This window comes from Melanotaenia boesemani, chromosome 1 (assembly GCF_017639745.1).
Source record: "Melanotaenia boesemani isolate fMelBoe1 chromosome 1, fMelBoe1.pri, whole genome shotgun sequence".
Lineage (NCBI taxonomy): Eukaryota > Metazoa > Chordata > Actinopteri > Atheriniformes > Melanotaeniidae > Melanotaenia > Melanotaenia boesemani.
In genome coordinates this window covers 25,257,589-25,277,551 of record NC_055682.1, presented here as the reverse complement: position 1 = coordinate 25,277,551, position 19,963 = coordinate 25,257,589, and the positions used below count along the sequence as shown (strand labels likewise).

The window sequence follows — 19,963 nt, the reverse complement described above, 5'->3', positions numbered from 1 at the left end:
ACTGCCCTATGTGTAGGTTCACCTAAACCTTTACTGGCTGATTTGCAAAGATTAAAGACAGTAGTAATAGTCACTCAGCAAGGGTCAAAGAATTTTATGGGAATTCACTGAAGCACGATCAGTGGTTTGCAAGGGTCAATAACTACACTTTTGTCACAATAAAACCAAACAAAAACAAGTATGTGAATAATGTAAAAAAAAAAAAAAAAAAGAAAATAAGGTAATTATAAATCCACAACATAGCCCCACAAATAAAGGACGGAGGGTAAAAACCTTGGACATTATACTGTATTATGCTGAAGCTATGTCCCCACAGGCGTCCAAGAATATGAATTTGTGAAGCTGAATTCAAAAGGGTATAAATCAAATGGTTAATAACAGGTGGAATGTTTACAATTGATAGGACAAAGTGAAATGAGCATCATTTACCTCCAGAAAAAATGTAAAAATCCAAGATGTTTCATGCTACTGAAGCATAAAACATTGCTTACAGAAAGTGAAACAAAGAAGGAAACTTTAAGTCCTTAATACAACTATATACAGCTGAAACACGCATATCTGCCACAAGCATGGTTCTTGTTAGTGATAAGCTGATAAGCTTTTGCCTCAATTATTGTCAAGTCTATCTGGTCAAAAGGACCATCTTCTCATGGAAAAATGCATTAAATTCTGTTAAAATAACTAAATAACTTATGATCTCTGTAGGAGTTTCTTTTTATTCCACTGAGAATAAATGTGCAATGTTTGGCTGGACTGTGTGGAACACACAATAGAGCTCTTAATTAGTTTATGTTGTTTGTGAGTTGCATAAAAGTAAATCTAGACAGTGAAAAGTTATTTTTATTGAGAAATGCCATTGCTTAAATGTACAGATGGAGAGAAAAAAAAAAAGCTATTTGTTTGCATACAGACACCAACAGGGCTGTGTCATCCGTTAGCGTCTGTTTGCAGTTCAGTCTGTTCTGCGATGAAGCCCACTGCCTGAGCTGTGACAAAACAAAAGACAAGTGTGTAAAACATTTTTAAAATGTTTTTTTCCTCATTTCACTGTATGACGTTCTTCAAAAAAGCTGGAATAAAAAAAAAAAAAAAATACTACTTGCAAGTTTGTGCCATCTCATAGAGGACGTGAAACACTTGAATGTGTTCATTTTACATAAACCAAAGCTAGGATTAGAGGAAGCTGAGTTTTTGTGGTTGCTTTGGTGTTTTAATAGTTACCAAGGTGATTCTTTTCACATTGACAATGAAAAATCTCACACCAGATGCCAGATCCTTCAGAGGGAACAGCAGCCGGAAGCTCAGGGTAAGGTGAACTAGTAACATTTTCCAACATCCACTTGTAGGCTAGACGAAAACTAGCTAAGTGTCAAACAAAAAGATAATGTCAAAACACTGAACAAGCAAGTCTTCTGGTATAAATCCAGACCAAACAGCCACAAACACAGCTGTTTGGTTCACATTGTTGCTGCATATACATCTTTAAACAGCATCAGTTCATGAATTTAGACAGAGATCTTATTCCAAGGTTTGCATTGGTTGATAGAGATAACCATGAAGATGATGATCAATGCGTGACTTGACTTATTCTTCATTTCTTCTTATTTTTTCTCCTCCCTTTATTGTTCTTCTTTTGATGTTCAAAACTGACCCCACTCAGATTGCTGACTTCCTGTTTTTGGTCTTTAGACCACTCCATCTGCAGCTGCCTGAGCATATCAGGGGTCAGCAGCCCGTCTCTCACCAGACGACTTGTCAGGGAGCTTTTGGTCATCTCTCCTGAGCCTTTCTGACCTCTGCTTGTCAAAGACATACTGCTGGCAGTCCCACTACCACCTGACTGGCCATGCATGTTGCTCTGCGTCTGCAGTGGGTCAGTTATGTTTGGTTCAGTGGCTCTGATGAGACGGGTGATATTTCGAACACCCTGCTGTATGATATCATCAAGCTCCTGCTGGATTTGCCGGATCGAGGCTGTATCTGGAAACATGTCCATGAAGCGGTAGCTGCGGACACACAAACATTCACAGCAACAAGGATTAGGACGGCAACGGCTCAGATTTATCGACAGAAGAAAAAGTTGTCTAATAAAGAAGAGTTTAAAGAAACTAACAAAAGAGTTAGCATATTTAAGGCATAAACATAGGTGTTGTTGATTATTACACACATGCACATCCCACAAGAGAAATGGAACAATGATGGTGTTACCTTAACCAGAGGTAGAGATCCAGCACATCATGGACAGCTTCTAGGTGAACCAGATCTTTTATGTTTTTGGGTGCAGCCAGAGGCCAGCTGATGTGACGACAAACCCAGTTAAACGTCAGGGGTTCGTCTCGACTGAACTGTCGGGCAAACTGCAACATAAAATCATTTACAGGATCAAGGAAAATCACAAAGTAGTACAGGAGAGTATATCTAACAAAGAAAAAAAATCAACAACACCTGTCATAATGAAACACTGTTGAAACAAACCTCAGAACTCCAGAACATTTTTTTTTTACCAACCATAAGTGCAACGTTACAGCTTTAAATGAAAGGAATAAGCTGGTTTGTGTGTTGATAATTTTTCTTTGAACACATCAGCAACATTGAACTTCGTCCTAAATCTCAAAGGTTGTTTCTTGATAGTAATTTTACTTTAGAGCTTTATCAGCATGAAGTGAGACAGCATAATGTACAATAGCTATAAAATGCACCCCTCCCACCTCCCTCTATGACACTCATTTATTTGTCTCTAAATAAACCCTCCACTGCTGCCATCTTAAATGTCATGTCTCCTGGTTGTGTGTAGTTCTCATTCTCACCTTAAGAAAGGAGGTGCATACGAAAGGCTGTTTTTTGTTGATGGGAGCAGTACAGAAGACGTAGCGTGATCTCAGGTTGAGAGGTATATGCTGGATCATGTCGGCGAGAAACTTGAAGTCATCAATGTTACAGACAAAATACAGACCATCCACTTGAGAGAGGCTGACAAATATATCCTGAGAAACAGAGACAGAAAGGACTTAAATGAACTAATTTGAAATTTTAGGCACACTGACCTTTCTTTGTAATTTTCAACAGTAAGGACTAATTTTCTCAGCTGTTCTGAGTATGTTTAATGACCAGGTTCTTTTAGTATGTTTATGTTTATGTATCACTCAAGACTTTAATTTAAGAATATTCAAAATGCCAGAACTTAACATAGAAAAAAAGTAACTACAACACAAAACATGACTTTTTTTCTCCATCCACAGAGTTAGAAGTCAGTTACAAATGGTTAAATTAAAACAATTTAGCTTTAATAGCTGTTATAATCACTAGAATCCTTCATTGTCACCAAAGAAGAAAAACTGTTGTAAACATTGTCTTAAAATAGTGATAATAATCTTTATTGAGTATTAACAGGTCTGTCCGGATATAAAACCCAATACACCTGTAAACTTTGGCTCCCGTCATTAGACTTTAACATGGCATAAAAACTGTATTGCACAACAAAGAAAGGAGAATCCGTTCAGATGTTTCAGGTTGAATGTCTGCAATATGGTCACATTTACTGGGCAAAAATGCAAAATCCAACTAACTGAAAAGCCCTAACTATGAAATCACAAAGTGAAAGGATGCTTTAAAGCCAGTGTTTGGTGTGTTTCCCCTGAGCTGATAAGGTAATATGGTGATGCAACCAGGTGGAAAGTCATTTCCTTTAAGGAAGCTAAAACTCAATTAGCTTATTTTTCCACAAGATTCTGCAATAATAAAAATATATAAAATTACAGAAAACATCTGTGAATCAGACTTTTAAACATTACACACTGGTGCTTTCAGCAAATCCTTTTACATTCACATTACAACACAATGTGTGTATGTGTGTAAAGGGGCGTAGAGCCTTCTGCGCTGATTGCTGTCTATCGTTTCACAAATACATAACCAGATGTGCGACTCATCAATCCTCATGTTTGTAAAGTTCTGCTTTAATTATTCTCTCAGCTTCATTTGCCAACTCCATCATTTCTGTTAAAGCCAGCCAAGACTGAGGCTGGTATCCAAAGCTTTCTGTTTATTTCTCGACCACGCCGTGTTCAAACCATCTACTCTTGCAAGATTTGCATGGACTTACACAGGATCTGGATCCCTGCACCCTCTAAAAATAGTAATTTACTTAATTAGTTTGGTTTTCACTGGTTGTTTTAAATCTTAGATAAGCTTTATAGAGCTGGGTAAATATTAGGTTTAGTGGTGACAACGTTGTAAATGTCACCTATAATTGCAGAAATTAAAAACTTATTTTTAGTTAACGCAGACATTTAGAAATCTATTCTTTTTGAAAATGTAATTTTAGTTTAATATATATGGAAAAAACTATTTTAAGGAATCTCATTACTGTCTTGTTTCTTTTTACGTCTCTCTGTTATTTCTTCACCCCACAAAGCAGAGACAAATTGACAGGCAGCTTTCACTTACTACAAGGTTGGAGAGTGAAGCATCAGGCAGATGATAAGCAAACATCTCTATCTGCTCTGCAGTTGGATGGAGACCTGCAGTCTGAGACAAACAATGAGGTAAAAACATCAGCAGACAATCTACGTGCTGTGTTGGATGAATGTGCACTTTTTGGCCTCATCTATGACTGACTGTGAAGTGATTACCTCTATGGGATCGACAGAGTGGCTGAGGATTTCCTTGAGGACAATCAGGTCTTCACGATGCATGGTTGTGACCTCTCCCTCTTTAAATTTAGAGGAAAATCTGCAACAGAGGATGCAGGTTTTAAATATTACTGGCAGAAATGAATATATATTGTCTGTGCGGTTTCTTTTCTCCCGCTATTTTCAGAATGAGGACAAAGTGAAATATGAATGAGACTGACCTCCCTGCTCGGCCTGCAATCTGTAGAGCCTGTGACGTGCTGATGGTCTCCATCTGCTTCTCCCCTTTTTCATTAACATTAGGCTTTACTAGACTGTTGAAGATGATTCGTTTTATACTCCTGGGGAGGTGGGCAGGGGCAGAAAGACAAATTCATACATGTGAGCTAGGCCGAAGGATACAACATTAGTAAAACACAATCTAACACCACAGCAGTGTCTTGAACATTACAGTCTTCCGATTATAAAATATATAAATATATACATGTATAAACAGCTCTGACACTGACTCAACACACTCTTACTCTTACTACACTTATATGGGTTCATGTGGTACTTACAGGTTTAGACCCATGCCAATAGCATCAGTAGCGACCAGGATCTTACAGGGATCATCAGGGTCATTGAACTTCTTGGCCTGTGACAGCTTAGTGCCTGTAAGATAGTATGTATGTTAATACTTTGGAACAGAACTTAAATCCAAGTTAACATTAAGTTAAACATTTTTTCTCCTTAACCGCACACTTACAGCAGAGGGAAATAAACACTGGCCACTGCTGCTGCAGCTACGACTGACTCTCTAGAAATCTGCTTGCATTTCAAGAATTAACTAGCTTCCCCAGCAATCCATGATCACCTAACAATGTATAAACATTCATAAGTACCCAAAGTATCTATCTTACTCTGCAGGATGGTCATTCAATGAATATTCCCAGTAACAACTGAAAACAACCAAACACAACTTCCTGCTAACATTTGGTCCAACTCGGATTACCTTCATGGTTGCAGCTTCATTAAAGCTCTAGGGCGGGTTTCATAGAGACAGGGCTTGAGGCTATTCCCAGACTAAAATGACCCAACCACTAAAATGCCTGCTGTTGTTGATTAAAAAGTCACTTGTCTTAAATAAATCCCAGTTTTGGCCTATTCTGGATTAAACTAAACCAGTTGCCAGAGTAACGATGAGAGCTAATTTAGAAATGTTTGCTGGGGAGTATAGACTACATGAATTGTTTAAATGAAGAGCAATGTGCACCACAAAGCCTGCCACTAGAACGCTTTATGGGTTTCTATTTGATTGTATTTATGTACGAAATAAAAGCTGAGAGACGAGTTAAACACTAGTTTAAAATCTAGTTTGTAGTTACTGAAAAACACATGAATATTTTTTTTCTTTTTTACTTTTGATATTATCCATCATGTTGATTAATCACAGTCTCATTAGTGTTTATTTTTTGCATCACAGCTCACTGTTCCAACTTTATTTTCAGTTCAGCTTGCAGAGTTTACTTTTATTTAACTTTCTTTCAGATATTTAAATTTTGGCTCATGAATTTTTTCATCAGCATCTGCTTTTGGGTCTCTGCTCAGAGGTCATGTGATGCTGCTGCAGGAATGGAGCTGTATCTTCAAATTCCTTCCCTCTGGCAGAAAAAAGTATATTCTTAGATATACAAATAACACAACTGCTCAAAATAAATATATATATATTTAAATAATAATAATAATAATAATAATAATAATAATAATAATAATAAATAAATAAATAAATACATGAGATTATTTTTGTATAAATAACATTTCTTTATCTGCACAGTGTAAATGCTCATCATCAGGTAGGAGGTTGCTGGTTCTCTATTATTCCATTCAGGAAGTCACTGCTTTGTCTTAGTGATGCACCACCAGTATTAACCTGCTCTGTTCTGATTTCTGCCTTATATCTTTTTTTAATGCCAGTTTCAGGTTCTTCCAAAAAGTCTATAAATGCAGGTTTAATTTAATGGAAATTAAGTCATAGTATAAATATGAGAAGTGTGGAACAGATACTAGTGACTTACCTAAAGTTATTGTGGTTATATTTTCATTTGTGTTGTATTCACGGCAAATTTCCAAAAGTGTTTTATTTCTTTTTTACTGTTTCTCAGTTGCAGTTTTAAGTTTTTCGCAACTAGTTTGAATAACATCTTTACACAATTTTTTAAATGACTTCTTTTTCTTTTTACTGCTATTGTTTTATTTTTCAGATTCACACTAGTAACATAGTGTTTTACTCTGTCTGGGCTTTTATTATGACCAGGTTTACTTAGCTTAATCCAGGATAGAAAGGAAATCAAAGTAATTTCAAACAGTTTTAAGCACGGTGCCTAAATTTAAGTCTTCTGTATAAGTCACTGAAAAACCTACATTACAATTCAAACATTTCTATAGATACTCAATGTTGTTACAAACTCTGGATAGATCCACCTGAAAACTGCAAACACACTCACCTGGAGGTAAACTGCCATAAATCACAGCACACTCTAGTCCCCTGGCTTCAATCTGTCTGCTTATGGAGTAGATGTCATTTTTGCTGAAGCACACAATGCAGTCTCCTGGTCTCAGGTTGTCTAACGACTCCACGGCCTGATCCAAGACTGAGAATGGAGTCAAGCGCTGGTAGGTGTGGACCTGAGGACAGAGGAGACTTAAATACAAGATGTCCAGTGGTGATTCAGACAGAATGTTTAAATGTTAACATCATTAGATTTTTTAAAATCTTACAGCATGTTACAGCCTTACCTCCACCTCCTCTCCAGTGGTGTACATCAGCTCTCTGATAAAGTCTATAGCTGCAGATTCCCCACAAACGTGGATCTCCTCGGCACACAGACCTGCACAAACACACAGGATGTTGATGAAAAGTTTTAGGAGACCAGCTTTAGACTTTTAGATCAGCTTTAAATTAGATTAATCAATGTGTAAGACAGAGCAACAAGTCTTCTTTGTAAGTCTGAATGTGTGGTACAAACCCAGCAGTGCTCGAGTCCACGCCCAGCCTCTGGAAGGATCTCTGATCATTTGAATTTCATCGATTACAGCCACCTCATCTACAGACACATGGGTGGGACAAAAAAATAAATAAGTGTGATAAATAGTTACATAAAGTAGAATCTTTCCCCTCTAGGCCAAGCTTTAAATATGACTAAAATAATTTTGATCACATCTGATAAACTTTAATTCTATGAATCACAGATGTTTGGATTTGTTGTATTTTTAGGCATTTATGTGACAACATGGGGATAGGAAAAGAGTAAAACAACAACACTACCACCAATCAGTATCAAACCCAGTTCATGTTACATCTACTCACAAGGTGTTGTGACACTACACATCTCGATAGTACATGCTACATGTCCAGCAGCTCGACCCTCTGGATCTACAAAGGTCCTTTCCTCACCGGTAACCAAGTCACACGGCACACCCTGGAAGCATACACACAGACAAAAAAACAGTCATCAGTATCACAACAGAAATAAGGGATGACACACTGACAATGCAGACACAGATGTGGAAGGCACAGACAGGCAGGAGATACAAACATTACCAAGAAAGACTTACAACAGGAAGAATAGGCCAGTGATTTATGCAACATTTTTCTCCACATAAATAAATACAAGACTGAACTTAATGAATGAACAAATAAACAATACTTCAGAAGCAGGGATAAGGGTAATATTTGAGATAACAATAGTAAACGTCCAAGAACACATTTGTTTGCAAGGTTGGTTCACTCTCTTCAAATACTAATCACCTGTAGTAAACAGGAATAACACACACCCACGAGCACATGTCAACATGCAGAAATGATGATAGGTAAATGATGATGATGATGGTTTAAACAGGACTAGCTTTAAAAGCTTTTCTTGTTTAAAATTTTGGTGCTTTTAACAGAATAACATTATGATTTGTGACTGAAATCTCAGTTAAATTTGCTTGGCCCTTGGTTAACTTGATCAAATTGATCCAGTTTTTCTTTTAACACGTTAACAGTTTTTTCATTAATTTCCAACTTCATTCTCTAAATCTTTTACATTTTTCCTCAGATTTTAATTCTACCAACATATTCTCTATTAAATAACTGAAATGACAGATTGAAACTGGTACTCACAGCATTGTTGCTCTTCTCAAAGATCTCGTGGGCCAGCAGTTTCAGAGGGCCACAGTAGACTCCAGACTTGGCAGCCAGGTAGCGCTGGATGGCATGGTAGGTTTTTCCACTGTTAGTGGGTCCAGCATGGAAGATTACCTTCCTCTGGATTGCACGAGCTTCAGGGTACCTGATACACAAATTCAAGGTACACAAACACAAAAATACACGTGGAAGTTAAGACTTGTACATAGATGGTGAAACCTGGAAGTATTACACTAAATTTAAATATGATACATATGCTATGAAGTTTGACCATGTATTAATTACCAGTTGACAGGGACTCGAAGATCTGAGATCTTTCTTAGGTCATCCATACATTCCAGCATAGGAAAAATTTGTTTGGCATGGCGCATAAAGTATGGATAAATATCATCAATATGACCTAAAGAATTATAAAATAAAACAGAGATTATAATCAGTAAAACAATTCTTTCAATAAAAGTAAAGAAACAGAGATAAAATCAGAAATGATTAAGTGACACACCTGCACCACAGCAGATGTCACTGAGGATGATGTGCAGATCAGCAGGGAGTGACATCATCTCCAAGACATACTTCCTGAAGCTAATGAAGGCTTGGTGGAACAGACGAGCTGTTAGCACATAGAAATAAAACACGGTTAAAGGGATTTGTATAAAAATCAGTCAACACAGATCACGGTAGGAGGCATAAACCAGCAACAGTGCCATGCTAACATGAGAAGACTGTGTAATCACACCAGCTGCAGTTTTTAGAGTCAGGCCCTGAAGCCCTTGTCTGACTTTTGCTGATGTCAAATTGTATTACTTTCACATTAGATGTAGACATGCAAATTTCAAGACTTTATTGGAAAAAAAGTTATCTTTTTAATGATAATTTCTCTGTAATAACATGATGGGGCACTTTAAAGCCCTGTCTTTTTTGTCAGTGCATTAATCAGGAAATGACTACAAGTGTGTAAGTGCAACATAAACTAGATATTAAATGACTTTTTTATTTTATTTTATTTTTACAAAAACTACAGTGACAAGATATTCTCAATTGATCATTTGACAGTTTCTTTGCTCACCATCCAGGCCGTGGTCTGCAGCCAGCTTCTGCATCTCCTTTCTTTTATAAAACCGGTTCAAAACTTTTAATAGTTCATCTGAATAGCAAATACAGAGCAGAGATACAGAGGCATCACTTCAAAGTTGATGAAACATTGAAAATATGACAAGAGAATTGTTACATATGAAAGGTTATTACATGGACCAAATTTTGACACCTACAGCATTTGTCTCTCAGAATAAAAACTGAGGCGACTTAACTCACTTTTATCGAGCGGCTGGGTCAGCTCGGCTCCTACGCTCCCGTCAGCCAAGACGTCAGTCTTCAGGGAGACAGGAACAAATAGCGAGGTGTCTGGGGGCTTAGGACTTGAATTGTTAGAAGAAACATCTCTGCAATAAACTACTGAATTGCCCTGATGCTGTTTGAGCAAAAAATTAGACCCAGAAGGCACACGACAGCTACCAGCAGTGAAGCGAGTAGCCCGGGTATTAATATGGCGTTTAAGCCGAGAAAACAAATACACGCAACGGTTTACAGACATCGCTGGGGGTGTTTTATGTTCCCTGAAATGGCACCTTATGTGGGCATTGTAACAAAACTGTTACTGCCACTCCATATTGTTGAACGGGTCAAAATATAAAGATTACACACTACAAACTACATCAGAGGACGGTCAACACATTTTCTTCCTGCTGCTACAACGTGCAAAAGGACCGATCTGGCCACAAATGTGCCTAGATTAAAATAGAGAAAGAACCTAATGTTATCCAAACAAAAAAAGTCACCTCATTAAATATTCAAAATATTTGATCATTTTATTTGTTTACAATAAAATACATGTCACTAGTGAAATCTACCTGATAAAAGTGGGTGTATTATATACAAGCACAAATTAGGACAGCTATAGCGTGATCTCAAAGATCGTATATGCAACAATGATGCCTTCCTCTCTAAATTTCTTTTAGTTTCTTAGGAACGAGATGGACTCGACAGCAACACACGATCTTTGAAGGCTTCCTTGTGTATTGACTCAGGAAAAAAACTATTTGTTTGGGGGAGAAAAAAAGTGAAATAAATAAAAAAATAAATAATAATAAAAAAATGTATATATATATATATATATATATATATATATATATATATATATATATAATTATTATATATACCATACATACATATAGTATCCAACTAAGAGGAGACTTGGAGGCCTTTTTTGTTTTTTTTTTTTACTTGCATTTATAGTTTTTTGTATATTTTAAATTCAAAAAAGCAATCTAAAAATTGATATAAATAAATAAATATATATATATATATATATATATATATATATATATATATATATATATATATATATATATATATATATATATATATATATATATATATTAGTGACATTTAGATTTTAAATTAAATAAAACATATTTTTGTAATTTAAATTTTCTTTTAACCTTTTTGGAAAGTATGTGGCCAGAATTATTGTATATACATTGTTAAAATAAATTGATTACAATAACTTTCTCATGTAATTATGTGCCTACCAGGAAAATGTAGTATAACAACTTTATAAGAGAATATTGTATAAATGAAACTGTATACATGCTGTCAAAGCCACTCATAAAGCAATTTTCTACATCTTTCAAAAGAACAGTAGCAATGAATCCAATATAAAGACAAAAGTCCTGTTTTTCAAAATAAGTACAGTATAAATCTGCTTTATTCATGAGCAATTTTAGCTATATATTTGGGTTTGGTGTGTACAGTATATACACTATCACACGCACACACACACACAAACACACAATGGCATGTGTAGACAAACATGCAGTAGATAAGACAGGGGCAGAAAGTGTTGGCTTGAAAGTGTTTCTTCAGAACTTCTGACGGCATTTCAAGATAACCCAACAAATCTACCCAAATTGTGTTCAGAAAAGACAAAATGCATGTGATTTGGAAGAAAAAGAGAACAATTTGTTTGCAAATAAATTACACAGCTTTCAAATGATAGAAATCCAGACCACAAGATCAAAACTAAAGCGAAAGAACAAAGAAAACCTAAGCTGTAGATCTCCATGTTCAAACATTCAAGAAATTAAATGTAATATGGGGCGATCACCCACATACAAGAGACAAAAAAGCATAAATATTGTACACTCAAGTTGAATCAAAATATGTAGTGATATATAAACAACAGAATTATGTTCGCTGCCAACTCGGATCTCTGAGGTGAAGTTATCCTTGAGAAATGTTCAGTTTCAGCATCCATGCTCCTTCATTACAAAGTTAAGCATTGGAGAGGAAAGTGCAAACTGGCCATAGATCAGAGCTGAAGGCGAAAAAAACAAAACAAACAAATTGCACACAGGACAGATAACAGTGTCTTAAAGCAGGACCTAAACTGCAGGTCTGAACATCACAGTGGAACATTGTTGGATATTACAGTATGCATGAAGTGCGTCCCTTCCAGTGCTTACGGAGGAAGTCATGAACCGTTCATTACATCAGTACTCTGAATATATGAAACCAAAACACTCAAAAAGCTCCACCCCATGAAAAAAAAACTAACTGGAATCTGACGAGAACAATGAATTTACAGTTTGATGATCATGGCTGGCAACTTGTTTAATTATAAATAGGATCTTTAGGTGAAATTGGCTGCAAAACATCCTTTGAACTTATTTTTTTAAATTATACTGAATTGCAAAAACTGGAGAAAACCTTCTCAAATTAACTTGGAAATAAGCTGACACAGTTGTACATTTAAAGGTTCAACTTACCCAAATAACCATACGTTCTAACAACGTTTTTAATGGCATCCTTCATTGTAATAAAATGGTGATTTCAGCACTGATTTTTCTTAGTAATATGAGCAAACTGATTCTTACAACAGCAGCAGATCAGTTATAAGCAGACATGATCAAACGGAGAGCTCTGCTGCCAGAGCAGCCGCAGATTTTAAGAGACATCACAGCCTTCAAATACATTTGGAGGAATTCCTGTTGTAACCTGACACACATCTGCAGTGTCAACAATCATCTTATTATGCTAAAAATTTTATATGTGCGTGCAGTACATTTATAATCGAAGCTTTTGCCGTTTCTCTCCAACATATAGCTGTACATTAAATATATGAAGGTTTTACACAGGAAGAGATTTGCAGATGCCTAAGCTTTGAAAAATTGTGATGGGCTAGATTTGTTTTTATTATTGACTACATAATTGACATTTATTGTTCTAGATTATAGTAAATTAAATTATCTTATGACATAAATAATGCTGAAATAATGTCCATCTTGAATCAATCAATATTCCTGAATGAAATGAGTACTGGAGATTTGTTTTTAATCTGAATATTTTATATGGGATTCATATCAAGATGGACATTTGCTGAACTTTATTCCTAATTAACGCACAAATTTTCTCAGGATGAGTCTTCGGACTGCTGCAACATACTTATGAGTAATAAAACTAGTTAACTGAAACTCTTGCTTTCCCAGCTCATTTGGAGCATAACCGCTTTAAATCTGGTGTTGTGGATAAATATGGAGCTTGTGTGCTGCTTCCTTGGTTCAGGGTCCTCCCTCTCATCAGGTAGCTCATCCAGACTCTATGAAGCTTCACTTGGTAGGGGTTGTGGGAGGAAGGATGTAAGACAAAATCCAAGATTAGTGCTATTCAAAAGGCAAACAAAAGAAACTCCTTATGCAAAAGAGAACTGTTGCGGTGGTCTGCGGCCATGACCTCTTTTCTTTTTGTCTTTGCTCCTGTTTGATATGCATTTAGCAAACTGAGACTGTATGGCTTCACTTATGTGTGCTTGAGTGTGTTTTCAGTCCAAGGAGCCAGGATCAAATGGGCTGTCTCACTGCTCATTACTTGGGTTGTTTTGCATTTTTGCCTTGACATTTTAGCATTCAGCAGACTTGAATTGTGCACTTGGGCACATCTGTATGCAGGTGTGTTTCAGTCCAGAGGGAAGAGTGATGGTGGGCAGCTCACATATGAAGCTGTGAAATGGTGAGGAGGTTTTTATGTGTATTTATGTTTACAGACTTTTCTCAGTCCATGGAGACAGTGGGGCAGCCCTCACACCTCTGGCTGTTCAGCAGTGAAGAGCTGCGATGTGTCTGTGTGTATTTTTCAGTTTATAGTCTGGTCTTCACATCTCTGGCTGCTCTGCGTTAACTGGCTGGCTTCGGGACTCGGGCGACTCGTAGCGCTGGTGGAAGTTTCTTTTCCTCAGCTTCTCTGGAGCTTTTCTCCACAAAACAATCTCCTAAACACAAAATGTAGAGGAAAGACTGAATGAAAGCATAGTCATGAGTGATAAAAAAAAAAAAAAATCTTGTGAAATACGTACACATGGAGCTGATAAGGTGACTGCATGGAGTTAGGTTTTTTTTTTTTTTTTGGGGGGGGGGGGGGGGTATAAGTACAATCCAACTGAATTATAGCGCACAATATTGCAAAATGAAAGATATCTGATATTGCTATCCTCTTGGGTCTTGCACTGTATAGATGGTCCCTGAGCACTTGCCTTAGACCACAAACTATGGTCTGTTTGTTAGGTTGTCATAAATCCAGGTGGTTGTGGAGGAATCCACCTGGAATTTATGGAGATTCTCACATAACAAAGCAGCTGAATTGTATTAAAAGCACTTGAGAAATCAAAGAACATGATCCTCAAAGTGCTGGCTGATTGGTCCAGAGAGCGGGCGCTCTGAAGCAGGTAGATGATGGCGTCCTCAAGCTTAGTTCAAAAAGCAAACTGTAATGGGTCCTGAAAGGTGTTCACTTGCTTATTGAGGTGAGCCAATAACAAGTTCTCTCTCAAGGACTTTCATGATGTGAGATGTTAGGGCAACTATTCTGTAGTCATTTGGTTCAGATGGTTGAGACTTTTTAGGTACTGGACAGGATGTTTTCCACAGCACTAACTCTTTTCTGACTCAGGCTGGTGAAGAATCCAACATAGTTGTTCTGAGCAGATTTGCAGAACCCAGGGACTGACATTGTCTGGACCTTGTTCTGGTTCATTCGTCACCTGACTACCAACGGCAGAAACCATCCTGCTGCTGAAGTGTGTGACCAGCACAGACATATATAACTCTCATCAGCTTATTTTAGGCAGAAACTAGCTGTCTAAACTACGATGATAAATCCGACACTTAAAAAAGGTCATTAACTCACTGATGTTGAATACATTTGCAAAGTGTGTGAGTGATTTACCTGTTGTTTGAAGTATCTTCTGTCCTCTTCATCCACTAGCACCAGATTGAGGAAGTAGCGCACCGAAAACTTTTTGTTGACATCCCTCATTGTAGGTGTCAAGTCGTATCCTGTACAGAAAACAAAAAAACAGTCACAGATTGGGATATGTTATCAACTCTGATTTTCTCTACTAAAATTATCAAGGAAAAAATATTCTAATGATATGAAATTGCACTACACCGACCAGTGTGGATCATCTCTCCACAAGCTAAAGAGACAATGAGGCCTCACCTGCCAGGAAGAGTCTTATCGGAATTGATTCTCCTTTTACTGGAGCACCGTCCATGATCTCATACTTTGCAACAGTCTCAGTCTCTGTGGTAGTACTGGGTCCTATTAAAAAAATTTAAATAGAATAAAATAAATAAATGGAAAAAACAAAAGGACAACAGTTTAATTAAAGGAGTAGGATAACATATGACAAAGTGGAGCTAAACGGATAAAGGCTTGACAGCCCATAAATTTACAACAGAGTAAATAAACCACAGCTATAAAAACTTCAAAGGTGATGAACCACAAAGTCAACTGAAGTCCAGATGCACATACACCCTGTCTAGGTAATTGTATTTATGTATATTCTTACCTATGCCTGTTATCTCCTTCTTGATAAGCTGTAGCTCCATGTGCTGGATCTTGATCCTGACCAGGAGAAAGTAAATCTTTCCAACAATCACATCCTTCAGGTGGTATCTGAAAGACAGATCAAAATCAGACATAAGGGCAGGTCTTACTTGGGTTTGGGTTTTCTACAGCGGTAAAACACACTTATTAAGATAACCAATATTTATCTTACTTGGATTTATTATATTCAAACTCAATGTGAAGACAGTCTTCTATGCCAACCTCCATCTTGATCGAGTTGTTAACATCTGGGTAGGTGGCTAACTGATGGACAATTAACTCATACTCCTTCACTAAGTCGGACAGACGACGAACTATTGTCACCCTGAGGAAATATCTGAAAGAAGAGCAAAACATTGGTACCACATCTACAAAAAACAACCCCATGTCACAAATGGACACAATTTGTGAATCTAAAGCAGCAAAACATCTTTTATGTGCTCTTTAATTTTGTCAAAACATGTTATTAGTGTACCTTAGCCTGACGTTCGCTCCGGTGTAGGACTCATAGGGCTTCTCCACCTGCATGAACTCGAAGTCGTAGCTTCTGTTCTGGGTGAGTTCTCCAGGTAAAGCCAGCTCTTTGACCAAGTCCACAAACTCATGGGTGTTGCTCTTATCAGAGAACAACTCTGAACAACAGCAGAGAATTTAGAGTGATTTGTGTTCTAGATAGTGAATAATTTAAGACAGTTTTAACACGAAACAAGTGTGCATGTGACAAATAAACCTCTTTGACTTGAGGTTTATATAAGTATAAATATGTTTTTCTATTTAATGTCAGACCACTGCACTCATTAACCCTTTTCTGTTGAAAATACTGCAGGAGGGGGAGTTAGCTTTATGACAGACTGCACATGACAACCACATGCCCCGTTAAACCTTTTAGCCACATGAGAAAGCCAGTGACATACTGTTATGGAAAAGAAGCAGTTTTGTAGCTAAAAAGGCCAAGAAGTAACGCTCCAGACACATATCTTTTGCAGGAAATCAATGATAGTACAGAGTGAGAAATGCACCATTTCTATCACACTCACCAATCTGTCCTACAAATTCAATGCGGATGCCCTGATGCTCCAGCCGCTTTCCTCCCTGCTTCACATTTAGATTTACCTGGAAAAGAAACATTTGTTGAGACACCATGTTACTCTAACAATATTGACATTCTAGTGGACTTTGACACACCTTAACCAGCAAATTGAGGAACATTTTTAAAAAAAAAATGTCATGCAAACTAGCCTGTACTTTGTCAGTATTCATTTATTTTTTTGCACATTAGTCACATTCATATTCAATGATCCCACAACAGGCATTTTCTGAGAATCTCAGATAAATCCCACTGAAAACAACATCTAGCTCAACCTTAGCTTGATTTATGAATGACAATGGTCATTCATGCAAATACCAGAGGTAAAATAATACTGAACAGATGTCAACATTATTTAATGACACATATGAAGCCAAACAAGTCCTGCACTCTCTTCAAAAGAGTTTTTAATTTCTCACCAGACTCTGTTAAAGAGACACCTGAAATAGCCTTGCCTATAGCAGAGAATGCAATATACCCTGGGTGAATACGTCCCTGCTATTAAAATGAAAAACATATCAAAACATGCCTTGTGTGTAGGACCTTTTACACTTAACTTTGTGGAGTTCTGCTTCATAAACAATGCAACTTAAAGTTTACCTTGCCAGACACAGATTCTCCATCATAGAACAGGTAGTGTTTCTCAACTTTACCATCTTCTGTCTTCAGCTCAGCCGTCTTTCTGTTCTCTGCATCATTAAGCAATACATCTATCTCACATACCGGCCCAAACAAACCACCCAGGAAACTCTGGAAAGACAGAAAACATCACAGAAAACACTATGTTATGGACTTTGTGAGGGCCAGCATTAAGCGCTAGAAGATGTGCAAAAGTGCTCAAATGCAAATCTAAATTACTTGTGGCTATATAAGTAGCAGACGTGACTAGCCATCTAAATGGCAAGATGCATTAATGCAAATTTTAGTGACAGAAAAGATATATTTATCAATTCTTCTTCAGACTTTGTAAGTTTAACAGCCTTCAACATTATGTCAATTTTCAAATTACTGATTTAATTTAAAACATAATTAAATGTGACTGGGCTGTTTACTAGTTTCCAGCCTCACAAGACTGCACTTTGGGCGGACACATTGTTTGCACAGAACATCTGGGATTTCATTTGCACACAGTGGGATGTGACAATAATAACAAACAGCTTGAGCTTTCATGTAAATGAGTTATGATGTGTACATGGCTTACAATCTTGGACGCCCCCTTACACAAAGCAGACCAAGCTGGAACCTGTTAAATCTCCATTTTCAGGACAAATTACAGGTTCTTATTTACACAAAACACCTTATTAATCACCAGCAGCGCGGTGACATTATTTTCTCATTAGCTGGCATAAAGTCATTAAAACATGCTTCAACATGCAGGGACAGATTCTGGAAGAATCAGCCCAGTCATCAAGATGTCAACAGAAAATCAACTCTGTCACCCAGGAAAAATCGGTGTGATAAACATGAAAACCTAACTACACATTTATTATATGATAACCATTATTATTGGCAAAATCGTCCTTATGTCAATAAACTAACAACGCTTATTGATTTATGGAGCGGCTGCTGGTTTTCAGTGAGCATGTGACGGTACAACTTCGCATTCCATTGAGCTAACCAGCAACGCTAGCTAAAACTGACTTCTTTATTTTAGCCTCCCAAAGGCTCCAGCTACCGAAAACATGCGCAAGATACAATAAGCTAAACTATTCTTAATAACTAATAGTTTGCATACTTGTTTGACAGAGCTGCTGGTTAGTTAGCAAGCCAAGACACCTGAGGAAAACGGCCTCATGCTAATTCGCCCAACCCAGCTAGCTTAACGCTGTCAGATTTCAATACAAAATATATGCTACTTGGCGAAACTAAAAGCCGCTGCTAATGACGACTTTGTAGAAGGGTTATGCCTAAACGCCGCAATGGCGTATTTGTTGTCTGGATAGTTTAAGTATGTTTTTACACTTACCATCTCGCCGTCTTGACAGTTGAAGCTAACGGGTAGCCTCGCTCCGTTTAGCCAGTCTGTCTGAACCGGGGGGAGGTAACGGAGCTCAGTGTCATGTGACTCGGACCATGTGTGCGTGTGGGCGGGGCCATAGGTGAAATTGCACACGCATGGTGCAAGCAGGTACGTAGTCTAAACCAGTCACTATTCATGTTTAGAAAATAAGTTTCTGTTTCTTAAAGTTCTTTTTTTATTTTTAATTTACAACCCATTTTTATCTGATTAAATCCCATAGTTCTTGAGTAACACTAAAGGTTTTATTAAAATATTAACCAAATAATATTTGAGAAAATAACATCGTGCATGGTAAAATTTTGTACCAAGATCTGAGGCAATTTATCATCGCTCCCTGCTGGACCAATGAAAAAGAGCATTAGCAAGATATGGCAAATTTATTTATACAGCACAATTTATTCATACATAAGGCAATCCAGAATGCTGTACATAATCAAAAGAAACATTGAGATGGAAGAAAACACACAGTGTTACCTATTTAAAACATACGCATTGTACATATTTAAGAAATAGATGTAAAAGAAAACTGACGTTTTATTAACAGTAGTGGCAAATAAAAGTTATAAGGACTGATTTAAAACTGGTAAGCATGGATGGACAGAAAGCAAACTTTACCTGAATGATCCTAGAAGTCATGAAGGCTCATATGGCATCTGCAACATGCATATTTTAGCTCAAAGCCATTCAGTGGCTTTTACACCGGAAGCAACATTTTTAACTATATTTTTTACCCACAAGAAGGTAAGTGTGAAGATTTGAGAGCCAGAGTGATATGTTTCCTTTATTTTTGTCTTTGGTGTTTACTCTGGATCAGATGCAGTCATATTAGTTTGGACAGACCTGTTTTGACTCAGTTACAGTAGTCATTGCCTCTACATTTCCCATGCTGCATGTCTGTCTTTTGTTCCATATTAGCCAACACAAATGATGATACAACATGGCTAATATATGATTTACAAATAAAGGAATTGTAATACTAGAATAATATTGTTCTTTGTGTGTCAGTTTTGTAGTTTGACTGGACCATAAAATAATGCAATGAGCTGGAAAGGCCACAAAAGCATTTCAAATGATCTTTTAATCAATCCACAGTAAGACATCATTTGATTTAATCTTGT

At 37.1% G+C, this 19,963-nt stretch overlaps 2 protein-coding genes across 3 annotated transcripts; both read right to left on the bottom strand.

Annotated features, from left to right (window-relative positions):
* Positions 1-827: 827 nt before the first annotated feature.
* Positions 828-10,619, bottom strand: supv3l1 (SUV3-like helicase). Its single transcript, XM_041992805.1, has 16 exons — positions 10,111-10,619; positions 9,866-9,943; positions 9,302-9,409; positions 9,085-9,199; positions 8,776-8,944; positions 7,978-8,089; positions 7,637-7,714; positions 7,407-7,498; positions 7,115-7,295; positions 5,189-5,282; positions 4,850-4,969; positions 4,629-4,728; positions 4,444-4,524; positions 2,808-2,984; positions 2,209-2,357; positions 828-2,006 (listed from the first exon to the last, which is right to left on the bottom strand). Exons 1-16 carry the CDS (start codon positions 10,388-10,390, stop codon positions 1,592-1,594), a joined length of 2,349 nt encoding a protein of 782 aa, XP_041848739.1. The 5' UTR covers positions 10,391-10,619; the 3' UTR covers positions 828-1,591.
* Positions 10,620-13,872: 3,253 nt separating this feature from the next.
* Positions 13,873-18,930, bottom strand: vps26a (VPS26, retromer complex component A). Of its 2 annotated transcripts, XM_041985397.1 has the most exons (9): positions 18,792-18,930; positions 17,426-17,575; positions 16,776-16,851; positions 16,214-16,370; positions 15,911-16,075; positions 15,701-15,807; positions 15,349-15,450; positions 15,076-15,185; positions 13,873-14,122 (listed from the first exon to the last, which is right to left on the bottom strand). In XM_041985397.1, exons 1-9 carry the CDS (start codon positions 18,792-18,794, stop codon positions 14,006-14,008), a joined length of 987 nt encoding a protein of 328 aa, XP_041841331.1. In that variant the 5' UTR covers positions 18,795-18,930; the 3' UTR covers positions 13,873-14,005. The 2 variants fall into 2 exon arrangements, with proteins under 2 accessions (XP_041841331.1, XP_041841340.1); XM_041985406.1 differs by lacking the exon at positions 18,792-18,930 and having other exon boundaries at positions 17,479-17,575.
* Between the last annotated feature and the right edge of the window lie 1,033 nt (positions 18,931-19,963).

Coding starts and splice junctions, on each gene's coding strand:
- supv3l1 (XM_041992805.1), bottom strand. CDS start 10,390: ATGTCTGTAAACCGTTGCGTGTATTTGTTTTCTCGGCTTAAACGCCAT. Junction 4,970..5,188: donor ATTGGCATGGGTCTAAACCT/GTAAGTACCACA, acceptor CCACCTCCCCAG/GAGTATAAAACGAATCATCT. Junction 4,729..4,849: donor ATTGCAGGCCGAGCAGGGAG/GTCAGTCTCATT, acceptor CCTCTGTTGCAG/ATTTTCCTCTAAATTTAAAG.
- vps26a (XM_041985397.1), bottom strand. Junction 15,186..15,348: donor GATAAGACTCTTCCTGGCAG/GTGAGGCCTCAT, acceptor TTTTCTGTACAG/GATACGACTTGACACCTACA. Junction 14,123..15,075: donor GAAGATACTTCAAACAACAG/GTAAATCACTCA, acceptor TTTTGTGTTTAG/GAGATTGTTTTGTGGAGAAA.